Below are 17,177 nucleotides of genomic sequence, written 5' to 3' on the forward strand. Positions count from 1 at the left end.
GGCTGGCACAGCCAGACAAACATCTCCAGGTTCAAGTCTCTCTGCACTCCCTATAAAGTCTCCTGTCTTTATACATGGGGCACAAAGTTAGAAAACTGAATATTCACATTTTTATCTTCTTTTTTTGATTGAAGCATCTCCATCTATCCATCCTGCCATTTAGCAGAGATAGGAAGGAGATATGCTTCCATACTTGGGTTTTATTTATGCAAACTTTATTAAATCATTATTGTGCCCTTCTTTACAGCTGTTAGAAATACACTAAATCTACAGAATTACTATTTCCCAATCAAGCAGCCAACACACGCCTGGTCCTACAGGACATGCAGCTCTGCTGACCAGTGTCCCAGACATGGAGCATGTCCCAGACATGGGAGGTTCTCCAGCTGTGCTGCCATCAGGAATTTGCTCACATTTATAACACTCTCAGCCCACTCCCACCAGGACTCTCTGACTGTTTCTATGCTCTTCCTGTAATCTGGAAAACAATATCACCATGCAAAGGCAGAGGCCCAAGCAGCAAGGGAAACATCTGGCAGAGCTCAGGATCCTCAGCCCTGCCTGGCACATGGGTGCCCAGGCACAGCAGCACTGATTCCATCTTATGCAAGAGGCTTTAGTCAAGATTCTTCTGTGGTTTGAGAAGCAATGCAGGCACATCTTAGGAAACACAAACCTCATTTGTGATACAGAAAAACCTAAGAACTTACTAAACAACCCTGTCCACGCCCTGCCATACACCTGGCAAGCTCCATCCACAACCAGCTTTTTCACTGCAGGCACAGGGCATTTACCAAGAAGGTGCAGGTGTAATGAGACTCACCCTAGCTTGAAAAGGTTCACAACAGTGACTGTCAGTTGACTGAAAACCCGTGCTGGGGTGAACTAAATTCAAGCAAAGACTAATGTTCCAGAGGCTCCCCATCCTCCCAGCATCTGCAGGTTTTGGCAACACCAGCTTCAGGGCGAAGAATCACTTGGGAGAGCTCCCTGTAAATCTTCACTGTCCCCTCCAGTTGTGCCCACTTTTGGGGAAACCCATGGCTCTGCCTGTACAGTAAGGAAATATCTCTTACGTTTTGCAGGGCGTCTTGGTACTGTGGCAGTGACGAGAGCTGTGACTCAGAGTGGTACGGGGACAATCCTTTCCTCAGAGTCCTCAGGTCGCCTGTGCTGGACTGCTGCAAGGACAACAGAAAACAGGACAGTCCATATTAATGAGAAAAAAGAAAGCTGTGCCTCTCCTGATGTCCTGGCTTTTCCCATGACCGCATCTGTCCCCTGACCTGTTCTCATCACTTCTCCCTGCACCAACAGTGACAGTGAACACCGTAATAAAATGCTTTTTCCATGTCCAGTCCTAGAGAAAACACCTGCAAGCAGCTGGAGGTGAACTGCTCAAGCTCTGTTACAGTAAGTAATACAGCAGGAAAGAATTTTTGTTTCACCTAAGTTCCTACATGCTCAATAAAAACATTTGTTAAGAAGCACATAAAAAAATATTTTTAAGACTTGGGATTAAATCAAAAGCAGCAAAAAATCCACAAACCCCAAACAAACAAACCAACCAACCAAAAAAAAAACCACCAAAAAAACCCAGGAGACATTTTCTAGATTAAGGGCTTGTAAACAGTGCTCCTATGATTCACCTAAGCTTGCAAAATGTGTGGTGACAGAAACAGTTTCTTATGTGGCTACAAATTTGCTTGCACCTACAGGTCTTAACTATAGCCAAATAAATGAAGGTAGTCTACATGACCCTGAAAGCCAGATAAATACAGTCAATAGTCTGCACTCACAGGGGAAGGAGCACTGGGTGTTAGGAGTACTGAATAATTTCCCTGGGACAAAGTTTCTGCCTTGTGTTTTTAACTCTCTCTGTGATCTTGAAATGTGAAGAATGAGAAGTGTTTATCATTTATAAAATGCACCCAGGAAAAGCCAATTTGCAAGTGCTGTGTTTGTCACAATTTGCCAAAATCAAAGGTCTGGGAGAAGATTCTATCTTTATCACCAATAAGCATCCTCATTAACTTTTCATATTTTTAAGAGTATCAAGCAGTGCACTGTCCTCTATTTTAAAGCTAAAAAATCATGACCTTTCAGATTTTTATGCTCCATTAAGACTTTCAATTCCCATTTGCTATAGAAATGTTTTCTACTTCAAAAGAACCAAAGAAAAGTCACTGGAGCAATAAAATTTAACAGGAATTCTCATAAATCAACTCAATTGTATATAAAAATCCCACAGTAACCCAGAGGCCTGAACATAATGGAGACTTCGGAGAGCGTTGTCATGCACAGATCTCTGGAAATATTGAAAGTTCATTTCCATTTCATGCTCAAAGAGAAGAATTGGTGCACTCTAAGTGGACACATTATTTTCTATCACTGTCAGAAATATCTTCTTGTATACATGGCCTGTTTTAGTTGACATTTAGCTTTGGTTTTATTTCAAAATGCTGTCTTCTTAGGTTAAAATTTCTACAGTGACCCAATGCTCTCACAACCATTCTGGAGTCCTCACCCTATCAACTTTCCTTTTATAAGCTGTGAAGAGAAGGGCAGTTCTCAAGAAAGCCATAATGAGAAATGGATTCTAGTCCTGTATGACCCAATCTGCTGGGAACTGTTGTGTCTCACATGGAAGCAAGTGATACACAATGAGTTCAGCATATCAGATACCTGGGATTCCCCTGAATTTACAAAGAGAGAAGATGTGCCCTGTATTTCTTTCACATTTCACAACAGAGAGTCAGAGAGAGAGAGAGATCTGAAGGAGATAACTCCTTCTGAAGCTGAAAAGTGACTGCCGCAAAATGGAGTTTCCACTATTCCTGGGAGGTATATCATGTCAAAGAAAGGTTAGCAGGTCACAAAGGAAGATGATAAGAAGACTCTTAGTTTACTGGCAGTGTCCCAGGCATGTGAAGTCTCTTGGTGGTTCTCCTGAAAGGATTTCACCTTGGCTGCCTGTGCTCCCACAGCCCTGCTGTGTGCAACCTCTTCTCCACTCTCGAGTGTGCGTGGAGACCTCCTGGAGCAGTCCTGACACTCACTACCCACTCCTGTCAGCTGTCAGCTCAGGCACTCTTCCCTGATATCCGTGGTGAAGGGGCACTTGTGTGGCCAAGGGAAAAGCAGAGTGAAACAGCAGAACCAAAAAGTGAGGTTGTATCTTTGTGCTGCAGACCTCAGAGGTGGCCAATCTCCTTGAAGTCTCTGCTCCAGAAGAGCGTGTGTTGCCTCAGCAGTTCAGAGCCCACGGATCACCCAGACTTTTGCAAACCACACTGAGACCTGCAGGATGCCACATGATTGTGGGGCACCAGAAACGTAAAAACAGGCCTGAGAAAGAGAATTGGTGGACATTTGTTTGCATCCCAGTAATATTTGCTGTCTTGCCCCCAAATCTAAATGGGTTGGTCTACATTGGATTCCCCATGGTTTCATCACATTACAGCTTGTCTTCACAGAAAATTAAAATGCTTTGCCTAGCTAAAGAAGGAAGACAACCAAACCCAAGTCCAGACAACACCCAGTATCACACTGCTGTCGCTAATATACGTTAGTTAAAATTGATTTAATTAACTGCCCTATGCTCCTGCCTGGAGAAAAAAGTCTGCAATAATTTCAATTTGGCCTAAATTTGTTGAAATTGTGTTGGTAAATACACAGATACAGTCAAAACTCTGCTCTAACAAGTGTTTATAATGGATTCGTTCTATTGCTTTTTTTAAGGCAAATCCTATTTAAGACTGCACTAGTGTGTGACAAAACTATTGTTATGTTGTTTCAGTGGCTGCTGATTACCAATCTGACCTAATGCATTCAATTTGATGGAAAGATTCCCACTGAGTTCAATGAACATCAAAACAAGCTCTTAATTAAAGAACAGAAAGGAAAAATAGAAAAAAAAAAAGGACATGAAAAAGAAAAGACATCTAAGAAATAAAAATGCTGAGCAGAGATCTACCCAGAAGAGGAACAAGGTGTTTGGAGGAGAGTGGGTTTGTTAGGGCAAAACCAGCCTTCACTTGCCATTATTTATAAGACATCCGTGTCAGAGATGGGCAGAGTAAACTTTTTCCTCCCACTGTCTGTCATAAAGCCAGTCCCTTTCATGAGCCCTCCACTCCATGCAATTTTCCTTTTGTATTTTCTAGAATTTACTTATCTTACTTTAATTGCTTGTGTTTTTTTACAACAGGCTACCAATCACAGCCCTGCACTACTTATCTTCCCTGTACTAAAAGCAAATGTGTGGGTTTTTTACCATAGAAAGAAAACTTTCTATGAAAAGAAAACTTCTTTTTTAAAATTAAAATGGTGCAGTGACACATATTCAACAGACCTCCCTAAACATTTGCACATTCCTTGGGCTTTGCTATCAGTGTTAGAGCTAACCAGGGAAAGAAAGTGAATCCCTCATTAAAAAGCAATATGTCTAATGATGCATCAGAATGAGTAGCCATTACTCCACTTAAACCTAAATTAAAAATCCTGGTATTTGCATTGTCAATTCACTCACAAAATGAAATCTCTTATTACCTTACCCAATTTTCATTACTGAGATGTAAGTGGATCCCAAATTGCTTTTCTAGTCAGAAAGACATTTTAAAAGTAGAATCCCTGATCATCTCTGTTCATCATCATTGCTGGAGATTATCTCAACTAATGGGCAACATATCTATAATAAATTATCCTTCAGGTAAAATCACTTCACATTTCTGGAGTTTCAAGGAATATATCAGCAAAGTCACTTTCTTCTGAACTAAAACTCCATGGGAGCACACAGTCTCAACTGAACTTATTGGAAAAGTTTCCTTAGCTGAGGAGCAGAGACAGAAGGAGGGACACAGCAAAGGAGACCAAGTGAGAGCTCAGGAGACTCACACACTTGTCACCAGCAAACACCAACAACTGCCCACTGACTACTCCAGAGTGGCTCTTGCTCTCTTACTGTGGATATTTTTCAAACCCTAGTTTAATCCATTGTTCAAACAAACAAACAAACAAACAAGCAAGTCCTGACTTTCACAGTGGTACAAAAGTGCAAGGCCTGCCCTCGGTCCAGCTCAGCACTTCTGTCCAGGGCACTGCCTCCCCTCCCAGCTGATGAGCATGGGGACAAGGCTGCAGAGCCAGCACCTGCAGCACAAAGTGTGCCACACACTGCCAGCACTGACACCCCACAGCAGGCATCCCCACACCATCACTCCTCAATACTCAGAAAAAACGACACAACATTTACTGATAAATTTTTCAACTGGGCAGGACTTCAGCGTGACCCCAGAAGATACCATTCTTGGAGCAAACCCCAAGGCCTTTGCCAGCCCAAATGGACACAGGCATGCCTCTCCCAAGGGGAGGGAGTTTGGGCTGCTACCAATGAGAAAAGAGTAGAGCCAACGAATCAAGTTTTTTAGTAAAAATAGACTGCAAACCCAACTTTCTTCTGTGTAGAAAACAGAAGCAATTTGATTACAGAGGCAATTTGATGGGTGGAAAATTGGTATTTTCCATAACAAATAATGTATAATTTTAAACGTTTGAGATAGAAATTAAAGTCTTGGTGCTTACCAAAGACTAAAATTACATTTAAAAAAACCCAAAAAACCCAAGACAAAACAATGAAAAAGCAGCAAACACTTGTTCCTATCAAAGCTTTCTGTCCTGCTAGCAAAGAAAAGAAATGGTGGCCTCTGACTTTTTGACCCGCTGTGCTGAGTGGTTCAATTGAAAAATAACACAAATAACACAAGAAGATGGATAGCGTTTGTGGTATTTTAAGGTCAAAGTACTACAAAGAAACATTTATTTTCCTTTCCGTTTCTGCCCAGTAAATTCAGGTCAGTGTTGCGGCCATGTTGGACCAACTGTGAAGATAAAGTGTTGAAAAGAGAGACAAGTCAGACAAATTATCTTTTCTGTTACCCTTCAGTGTTACTTCTGCTAGAAGGGAGAAAAAAAGAAGAAAAATATTTAATTCTGAAATACTTTGATGCAACAAAATGGACTGTTCTTAACATAAATTAAATAGAGAAAGGCAGAAATTTACTTGACAGAAAGTTCTCAGCATTTATGAGAGATTAGCAAAAAACGATTTCAATTAGAATTATGTTCTGAAGTGACCGAGGAAAATTAAGAAGCAGCACTGTCAGCTCCCAGTAATTCATGAATTAGCATTCAAAACAGGGTTGTTACATAAGAAGCTTTTAATTGAAAACACTTTTTTCTCATTTTGCATAAGTTGTAACAGATGAAGGCTGAAAAGAGGTTAAAAAAAGTATTTAATCATAAATGATCAGGTTGACCCTGTGCCCTGTGGAAACACTAAAGCTTTCACAAAGGGTCACAGCTTCCCTTCTCCCCATGGGCTGTGGGGTCATTTGGGAGCAACTTGGGATGTCTAAACATGGGCATTCTGTGCCTGAGCATATCTGAGGCACCCCTGGACCTTGGTAGATGTGATAAAGACCCACATCCTTCTGCTGCAGGGCAGCAGGGACAGGTCTGGAGTCACCTGAGGACCACAGCTCTCCTCACCTCCTTGAAACCCATTTCTAACCCCTTGCATTGTCAAAACTTTCTCTCCTGGTTCACAAGTCATTTTAAAAGCACACACAACAAAGCACCGAACAGAAGGTGGGGAGGCCCTTTTTGTTTACATCTGGAGAATATAAAGGGATGGCAAAAAGTGTCCAGAACACAGAGAATCAAGCATACACGAGTCACTGACAGCAGACTTCCCAAAGGGCTGTCATTTCCGAGGGTTTATAATAATCAGCTTCATTTTCCTACAAAGCAGACCCACTTGCACTAAGCTCAAGAGACAGCAGATTACATACTGCACCACTTAAATGTATTAATATTATATCTGCTTTCAACGTAACTTTAGAAGAAATTATGTAACAGCATGAAATGCAGCTAGATGGGAAAGAATACTGCAAGGAACTCAATATTGACAAGAGAAACATCCCCTTATTGACACCAGTTCAGACGATTTTCTTTGAACAAATTATTATGCCACACCATCACCCAGCCCTCTGACAGACATGCAATTTTCATTTTTCAGTAGCTCCCTCCCCTTTTACAAAGCACAGGATTTCCTTCAGCCATCATTTAAACATCAGAGTGAACTTGGTCCTCAGCAACAGGGCAAGGGCATCACAGTCTGACCATGAAAGCCCATAAGGATTTTGGCTTATGATGTGGGTAACTCTCTATATGGGAAAGAAAAGTATATATATATGTATATATATATATATATATATATATATATAAATCATTCTTACTTCAGATTTTAGTTTCACACCATAAATCTTGGATGTTAGATGGAAAACTCTGTTGAGAGCTTGGCTTTTGATTATATACATTTGTGAAGAGGAAAAAAAAAACAAAACAACAAACACAGAAGGCTTTATTTCAGCCCAGTATGTCAGGCTGCCTTCATCTTTATGTACTCTTGCACTGCCCATTACCTGGATTATTTGTCTGTCACTGCAATATAAATTCTTAACCTACCAGCAACAATATTCTAAACCATAATTGTTCCAGTAGTTGAAACTGCCTCAATTTTGACACTCAACAACCCATTGTTTGCAACTGAGTAATTAAATGGAGGGTTTAGCTCAAAACCTTTCTCTGTTATTTCCTGTAGCAATTTAGAAGTGCACACTTCTCATGCAGGCAAATGGCATTGACTTGAACTTGGCCAAAACACAGATATTTACTAACCAATGTATTTTGCATCGTACAAGATGGAAATAAAAATGAATTAATGGCATATTTAATACATTCAGGTTATGAAAAAATGGAAATCACCAACATTAGCAAGAGAAAGAATAAGCAATTAGAGCCCTAAACAACCAGCAGCAGTATTAAAAGGCAGCTCCCCAGTTCCAAAAAGCTGCTCGTGGATGCACTAGCCCTCTCTACCTTACTGAAATTTCGTGGCAAGCTGTTGCAGTCAGCCAGCTAGAAGGGAACAGAAGAACATTATACATGTGGAAACTTAACAGAAATAAAGTTATTTTATCCTCTTGGAAAAAAACTCTACCACAGGTGACCACATGGTCTTACATGCAGCATTTGGTAAGTATCATAACAATATCATTATTTCAGCTTCAATCCCTTTCGCTATACTCATGAATGAAGCCTTGCAGAACCCATCTGCACAAACATAAATATCTCACTATCCAGATTCAGAGCACAGTGATCCCCCCAAACAGTTGGTAAAGCTTGGTCACCTTACTCTTGTTCACAGCTACATTTAACCACACCTGCGGGTCAACACCACCATCAGAGCCTGCAGCTCCAACAAAAACCCGGCCCAAGGTAGCCTTGGGTATCACAGCAGAGCAGAGATATTTTGCTGAGCTAAAGCCAAACAGAAACACATCTCAAAAAAGGTGCAGGAGGTGGTGCAAAGCACCTGCCTTGCACAGCTCTCAGGGGCATCAGGGCAGTGGCCCCTGTTTCTCATGACAGCACCACAAGTGATTGGCCTTGTCAGGCACCAGAGAACATCCCCTACCACATGACCTTGCACAAACATTTCCCCCTTATCTCATTAATCCATGTTTTAGTGTCTCACACACCAGGAATCTGAGGGATGGGCAATTTCACTGTGTGAAGCTAGCAAATAATTGAATTAAGGTTCAGTAATTGCAGTTATCACTACAAGACATTCAAGCAAAAATAAGCCCAGCAAAGCACATATCTGACTTTAAGTATATGTGAAGACTCCCATTAGCTTCAGCAGCATTTATCAGGCAAGTCAGAAATCACACACATAAGAGTGCAATAAAAAAATCAACGTATTTGATTTGGAAAGAACTCTGCAAATAAGGAAAAAAAAAAAGGGATGAGATTAAAACTATTTAACATCTTTCATGTCATGCAATAATATGAGCTTTCTGTAACAGGAGAGATTAAATTCCTTTACACTGGTTCATATCCCTGTTGTACATGCAGCACATCTGGGGATCACTTGAACTGGTGACAAAGGTTTTAGAGGAAAAGGGTCTGTCAAGACACCTCCTGATTCCCTCCTCAGCATTCAGCCAGCAGGTCACAGGCACAGCCTCAGCCAGATCCATCAGTAAAATCCATTTTTAGTAGTTTATGCAGAATTGGAAATGCATTTGGGCATTGTGCCATGGCTGGATCTCAGCCATTCACAAATGTAACACAGGGATAAGGATCCTCACTTTGGCCTAGGCTCTGACTTCCCCCTCACATCGTGATCCGTATTCATAGAAGCTGGAGGGGCAACCAGATTTCACCTGGATACATTGGTGATAACTGGAATTCTCTGGTTTTTGGGGAAGCTGAAACTTTGGGAAAGGCAGGAGAGAGTCAGTAAGAGGCTTAGCAGATTTTACCATGTAAAATCATTATTGGAAAAAGATTTTTATTAGTATCTCAGTATGGTACAGGATATAAAAACATTGCAGGTTTCAAACCTCTCCATTCTCTATAGCAACTGAGGTAGGGAACTTTAGTAGACTGCTAATATTCAAGAATGTCCGTATTTTTGTCCTCTTGTTTTAGATCTGCAGAGAAATATCAAGCCCATAACTCACAGGAGACTCAGATAATCAGTTCAAACCAAATTGCAGTGTATAATTATCATCACACAACTGGCAGGCTTTGCTCAAGAGGAAATACGAGCTGGCACAGCTGAGAGATCCAAGTATCACAGCCTATAACCCAAATAGAAATGCAGCTCAATAGTTAACAAAGCCAAATGGAGCTATAGCCATTGGCATTTGGAGAAGCCCAAGTCTGGTCTGTGGCTTGCATGCTACGACTTTCAGAGCCACAGACTAATGGAGCCCACCACGGCTCACTGGAACAAAGGTCAGGGCTCTTCATTAGGGGTGCCAGTGCAGAAACTACAGAATGCTGCCCCAGTTCCTCCAGGGAAGCAGATGTTGGTCTGGGTGTAGTATCAAGCACAGACCTGGACCATCCCCTGGAGTCACCTTTCATTTTCTCCTGTCAACTGCACTCCAGGCAAGGAGCCTAAAGGGAACCACTGCACCTCCTCCCAAAACCGCAGCCACAGCAACACTGCGGGCTGCCCTCAAGGCACTCCCCTCATCCCATAAAACAACAGATGTCAGGAATGAGAGAAAGACCTGAAACCACTCCTGATAAATCAACAAAGGTCCCTTGCAGGATTTAGCTCATGCTGGGCACCAGCTGGCTCTGGGCTCTGCTGGGCACCCGAGCCCCTCTCCTCTGGAGCACCTCTCGGATGATCCAAGCTCTCTGCTGAACCAGGACTCGAGCAGTCAGGGACAATCAATCACTGCCAGTCTCAACTTTGTTGAGATACCCTGAATATTCTTTTAAAGTCTCTTATAAAGATTTAGATTTGCATTTTTGGCTTCATGAAAAACAAAACAAAAAACTGAAAATCTTGTCATAAACTTACAGTTTTGAGTAAAGAGGTGTTTTTTTTCTCAAAGCAATGAAAGATTAAAATCCTTCCCATTGTTGCCCAAGTTGTTTTCAGATGTCAGACTCTGAATTTTTCTTGATCTGGGCTTGAATTTGGCATTTTACTCATTGCAAAAATCTGTTTTTAAGCCTCTGCAGTTATTGCATATTTTTCCCTCAAGACACTTTTCAGTATTTCTCAGATGGACGGATCACTGAGACCCTATCTACTTTGAACCTCTCCACATGTTTCAAAGACACAAAAAGCTGCTTCTTCATAGCCTGATCTAACTTCAATTAAGAGTTTTTCCCTGGCCCTGTCCTCATACAGAGAAAAAAAGTGGAATCTAGTGAAATTGTTACAAAGCTGGTTAAGCACAGGATATGACTAATCCTGTATTTCACAGCTGGAGGTTAAACTGAGCCTCATTAAACCCAATGTTCTTGCTTACCCACAACAGAAACAAATGGGGCATGACAGAGCTTTGCATGTGTGCATCTCTCTCATACACTCAAACACTGAAATTCAGCTTCAGCCCTTCCAAAGTTTCAGGTTCCAAGAAATTATATGATGGTCTCAAATTTGTAAGACTCAATTAAGCCAGTATGTCTCTATCTGTTAGTTGACTTCTGGATCCAGATCTTTTGAATTGTATTTCCTAGGTTTTTTAGGGAACTCTATTTACATTCTCATAAAATCCCTGGATATCACAGGTGACAACCCCCAGAACACACAGTACCCCACCCAGATTCCATTACAAGTTGCAAAAGTTCACTTCTGTCACTGATCATGCATTCTAGAAGTGCATGAATGAGAGAGAATATTTGTTTTGGTAGGTAGCAGCTCAAATTCCTGCTGTCCAAAGCAAATGGAACTCCACTGCCTTAGAGGGCTTGAAGGTATTGTGAACTGCTCCTATAAAGCTGTACATTTGTTTATTTGGGGAGGAAAAACATTTTATTCAATAAGTACATATTAGTGCTTACATCTCAAGTCAACTTATTGGACAGCAAATTGGTCAAATCAGTCTTGTCATTATATTTCATTAAAGGAGGAGGTGAAATGGAACACACTTGGACATTGATTGGTTTTGCATGCTATGGGTTTTTTTTATTATTCTGCTTCCACAACTAAGGAAGCAACATTTGAGAGATTCTGTTATCATATTTTGCATTTACACATGTAAGCAATTACAGTGCACTCTCAAAACTATATCAAAGTTTTGGTCTCAAGAGAGAAGGTCTCACGAAGATCTGTTTCTTCAAGGACTGTACTCCAAAATGCGTGGAATCCTGTAGGAATTCTCACTGATTTCACTTTCTGACTTGAAAGGAATTCTTGGCTGTAACCCCAAATACAAGTCTCCTTTTTAATTACTTAAAATTAATATGCAGCTAAACATTGAAACACTGTATAAAAATGGTAACAGAGTAACTGAGGGCACATCCCCTTCAGTATTCTGAATTTAAATGGAGACCAACAGCCTGGAAAGCTTTCATGTCTGAGTTACTCCATATTACAAAAAAAAAAAAAAAAAAATCCAATTTCCCTTGTGAGACCTTAAATTAAAGCAATTATACTTATCCTCCTCATGCACAAACAATAGGTAGACTTTGGGGAAATCAAACAGGTTTGTAATTTTGTTCCTGTCGTGGTGAGCGTGTGCAGTGCTCCTGGCACAAGCCATGGCCTCAGACAAACCTCCAGAGCCAATTCACAGAGAGGCCCAAATGTTAAGACCTTGTAGCAACTCTACAACAGGAACTGTTAATGGCAGACTTGGCACAGAAGTGGCTGATAATAAAACAACAGAGGAAATTGCACTCTGACTCTCCTGCAGCCAGCCAGCACATTGTGGGCAATTTCTTTTCCTACTCCTTGGGAAGAGATCAGGCTCTCCACTGAATGGCATTTACATCTTTGTTCTTTGCAGTACTAAGGACTGTCAGGCTCTTTTCGGCCCTGGGGTCCAGACTTCCCCCCTTGTCTTCAGAACAATATATTGGAAACTGCCTGCTGAGTGCATGGTTGTGCCAAGATCCCATTTGCCCAAGAATTGTGGCAGCCTGCAGATGCTCTGCCCATGGAAGTTCCTTGCTCAAACACCTCAGCTCTGTTTTAATAGCAGTATTACAGGCTTTCCCTACTACCATTTTATTAACTCTACAGCTGCAGCTTTCTTTTAATTCAGGACTAGCATGCCGTTTCTTAAAAGTAAGACTAAGAACTAAGTTTTCAAGAACTCCTAGGAATGCTCTAAAGATATTCCAAGGATACTCTAAATCCCAGGCAGCTAGCAAGCTGAACTGCTGTGAAGTGCTGGTCCTACTGAAGAGTATTTGGCAATTTTAATTAAATACTCTAATGTTCCTCATCAATCTCAAGGGCTGTCACTCCCTAGAGAAGATTATTTTTTGTTCCTGCTCTGCACCAGGGGATTTGAGATTTTCTGTGAAAAAGGCACCAGGACTTCATTGTCAAACATCCAGTTACTTAGAGCCTCACCTGCCCAATGCATCTGCTTTGTTAAAAGCTGGGATTTTTGCAACAAAGGTCTGTAATGTGCCCTGAGCATCCCTGAACAGAAGAATGCCTCTGGCATTCCTGCTCTCCAGGGAAAAGGTAGACATGGCTCAGCAGAGACTATAAACCAAAAGGAGCCCTGACAGCCAGCTCATGGTGCACAGTACTTAAGTTACAAAGAGAGAGAAAAGTGATGAGTCCACACAGCCTATAAACTTCAGTTTTAGCTAAAAGTGCTCAATCCTTGCACGTGTACAGAATGAACTGAAAATGCAAAATAACGTGAAAGAATGGCCAGGAGTTTGTTACCCTTATTATTTCTAAATGTATGCATTAGTTATGAAACTACCTAGAACTGACCTTTGGAGCTCCTAAATGTTGTAAATACAGGTCTCTCTAACCTTAAGGGGAAAGTGTGCAATTAAAAATTCCTTTTTGTTCAAGGGGCAGCGTGAAATGGCTTGAGGGGTTTATTATGTGCTTGGACACTTCTAGCTCAGAGGAATGGAAAGCAAACATGATCTCCCACCTCAGGGATTATTTTAGCAATATCAAAGGTACCCTCACCTAGTCAACCAGACACCACTAAAGGCTAACACCAGCTCTTCTGGGCATTTCCCACATAGACACAGAGGAAAATTAAGCCTTCACCCACATGATGTTGCACAGACCAAATGCATGCACACAGCAGAGCTCAGTGTAATTCTTCCCTGGAGAATGTGAGACTACAAAAATGATGCCCATGAAGTTCTCCAAAACCAACACCCAACATTTCTCAGAGTTTCCATTCATCTTCTTTACGCTACAACTAAAACTTCCAGAAACCAGCTACACCTGTAAGAAAGGCTTTCACCATCCTCACTGGGCTTTGTGGGGTTTTTGCCACAGTGGCTAAACCACAGACACCTACCACCTACTGGAAAGCAGGATTGAGTGGTCTTTTCTGGTAGTGGCATTTGCTACAACCTCTCCCCAGACAATATAAACCAGGGCAAGAAAAGTTGTTGGTTACCAGAATTGCTGCCAGAGATTTTGGCAGCACAGCGATGCCATTCAAGAGCATGATCTTCTAGCTGACATCACAAAACATCACAGCATAAACTGCATCAAAAAAACTAAAAACTGGAGTCATTTCTCCTCAGAAAAAGGAAAATGGAAAGAGTGAGGAGTATTGATGGGTTAGCAATGTCAGAAGCTTATCATTTTCCAACTGGAAATCGTGTCCCTCAATAGAAAGTAAATTAAGTCAAAACATATATGGTACCCACATATATGGTTATCACAGTAACACCCGTATCTCCATTTCCTTTCCTCCCACTGCACTGAGGCTTGTGAGATGGTATTTCTTGATCTCCAGGAGCAAGAAAAGCTCTCTCCATTAACCTGTTCAAATAACTCACTAGAAAAACACGAGTGTGAACCCCAGCACACCTGTGCTGCAGGTGACATGTACCGTGCAGAGCAGCTGCCAGGCACAGGCTGGGGAGCTTTTGCCTGTCCCACTGAGGCTTTCTTCTGAAGTGTTTATAGAGAAAGGATATGTTGGGAAACAGGAGCAAAAGTGCAAGCTGGGGATGCCCTACAACAACTTGATTCCAGAAGGGCTACAAAGACACCACCTCTCAGCATACTCCATACACTTCATGGAGTGAAGACTCCAGAGATGCTGAGGAAGATAAAGCAGCAAATCTCACTCAGGATGCACCAGCCAGCAAAAGGGTATTGTTTCACTGGCCACTGGAACATAAATCCTGCCATAAAGCTTGCAAACATCCTTTACAGTGCTGGCTTTCTCAGGTTTCTCTGGATGAAGCACTATTTCAGCTCTATGTTTAGCAGTTGGAAGGAAGCCAGGAAGACTTCCATAACCACCCCTGATTTGTTAATCCCTTAATGCACAGGCACTGTTTGTTACTTAGGACGTCAGGTTTCATTGCTCCTCAGCACGCTGGTGATAGAACTTCTTGACACCAGGCTGCAAATATTATTGCAAAGTCAATACTCCCAGGGAGAAAGCCAAGCTGAGTTAAAATGTGACTTTGGTGTTGACAAGCCAGTTTGGCACTGCAGAGTTCAAACAGCCAGGATCACCTGGCAACTTTCAAAACAGGAGAAAGTTTGCCAGGATCCTTTCTGACTTGAGTCTTATCCCAAGATCCGCATGGTAACAGCTAAACACTTTCCAATCAGACAAAGCAAGAAAAAACACAGTAAGTGGATTATACTTTCTGGGTAGGTGCTGGGAGCTATATGTACATATGCATGTGAGTTTGTGTCTATACAGATTTTCCTAATCTTTCTCATTAAAAGAGAAAAAAAATCCAGATGTGGGTGTGTAGCATGACAGACTGAAGGTGATGCAGCTCAACTCCCAGGGAATTCAGCCAGCCCATGGTAGCTTCAAGAGTCCTGTTGCCCTAAGGAAAGTTGACTCCCTGCTTATAATAAACAAAGTTATCTCCTGGATGTGATCTAAAAGAAGTTGGATCCTGGTCTTTTTGGAGGGCCATTGAGACACCACACAGGGGCTGCACACCACATCAAAGCCAGGCTGCCATCAGTACCTGCTGCCACTGGAGAGGTGGCTTGCCTTCTCCAGAACACAGAGATATTTTAAGGTAATTTCCCTCCCTCCTGGATTCAAATATTTGTAATAAGACAGCCCAAAACACAGTGACACCTGAGGACAGTGGAGGAAAAGGCACAGCCTTCACACCCAGGGCAGCACATAGGTGAAGGTTTGAGGCATGAGCCTGAAGCAGCCCCTCACAACCCAAAATTAACTGGGTTAATCATCCTCCCAACACAAAAAGCCCATGCAGCTATGCAGACCCTATTCATTTTCACCATTAATTACCAACTTTTTCTTGATCTCCTAAGGCAGATCTGACAGAGTAATGTGCATGGCTGTGGCAGGACAAGGCTAGGCCAAGGGCACATTGAGCCCATCCCTGAATCCATGCCCATCCCAACTGCACACACGCAGACCATCTACCTATCAATAGCTCCAATTAAAGTCATGCCACCAGACACCAGCTCAGACACAGTTTGGAGAGAGACAGGCAGTTCAAATCAAATTAGCAATCAATTAATACATAAAGCAACTACAAAGCTCTTGAGTTGAGCACCCTTTGGGGGTTTAACCCCTTGGTGCCCTATGAGTTTTTTTCATGGCTACTAATGCCAAATGAGTGTGCTGGGAGAAAGGAGTAATCTTTAAAAAAGCTCAGAGTCAGGTCAAAATGCGTATTTCAGAAAAAAAAATAACATTTGACAAAATATGTTATTAAAATTTCAGTACACATAGAGCTCTTTATTATTTTTGTTTGTTTCTTTTAAATGAGAATGTTTTAAAACTGCGATCCTGGAACAGTCTATTCTCTGATTTGGTGAAATGCAAAGAACAGCACAACATAAACTGGCACAAAGGCATTTTAAAAAAAAATACTAAAAGGGCTTTTTTATTTCCAGTCCTTATAATTGGGAAGAATCTGAAACAAAATGACTGTAAAATATGGTGCTTGAAGTAAAAAGCAAAGTATAGAAAAAAAGACTTTTAAAATGCCAGGATGGTAAAACATAAAAACAGTGAAAGGATGCAAAGAACAGAAAAAAAAGGGTAACTTTTCTGAGGGTTTAAATAGACAGTGCCTTACTGAATACAGCAGAACTGCCCCTGTTTACAGCAACTGCTGTGCTTTACAGGGGATCCAGAGGACATACCAGACTGAATGGCTGTTTTCTTCTCACTGCTTGACATTGCTATATAAAGACAGGTAAGCATCATGAGTGATCAAAAGCACAGTGGCACGTGGAGTAGACTTTGAAAGGGAGATGCAAGCAAAAAGTGCCCCTTTAGAGAGTCTGTTCAGATTTAAGAAAGATCTCAAAATAAAAGCTGGGAGCCTGCACCACACACAACTATTCCCAAGGCTGTCCTTTGACAACCGTCTCATCTTTCAACAAGATAAAAGTCAATGTAAATGGGCAAGCAAGACAAAAATCCTACAGCAAGGACACAGGCAGAGCTGGACTCTCACAGCATCCCCAGAAGCAGAGGTGGATCAAGGACCTCTGCAGGGAGGCATTAATACACCTCTGAAACACCCACAGACAATAACAGAGGATTCACTTTTGTTTTCCCTTTTTTTTTTTTTTTTTTTTTTTTTTTTTAACAAAAGAAGACCAAATTCTATCTGTG

General features: G+C 41.6%; 1 protein-coding gene across 2 annotated transcripts in view; it reads right to left on the minus strand.

The window, feature by feature from the left end:
* Window positions 1–17,177, minus strand: part of CCDC85C (coiled-coil domain containing 85C) — a 110,067-nt gene that overhangs the window by 25,361 nt on the left and 67,529 nt on the right. For both annotated transcript variants that reach the window (XM_015631359.3, XM_015631358.3), the window contains exon 3: window positions 1,077–1,181. In XM_015631359.3, the coding sequence (XP_015486845.1) occupies window positions 1,077–1,181 (105 nt within the window). The remainder of the gene's footprint in view (window positions 1–1,076; window positions 1,182–17,177) is intronic.

The sequence above is a fragment of the Parus major genome, chromosome 5 (genome assembly GCF_001522545.3).
Source record: "Parus major isolate Abel chromosome 5, Parus_major1.1, whole genome shotgun sequence".
In the NCBI taxonomy this organism is placed as follows: Eukaryota; Metazoa; Chordata; class Aves; order Passeriformes; family Paridae; genus Parus; species Parus major.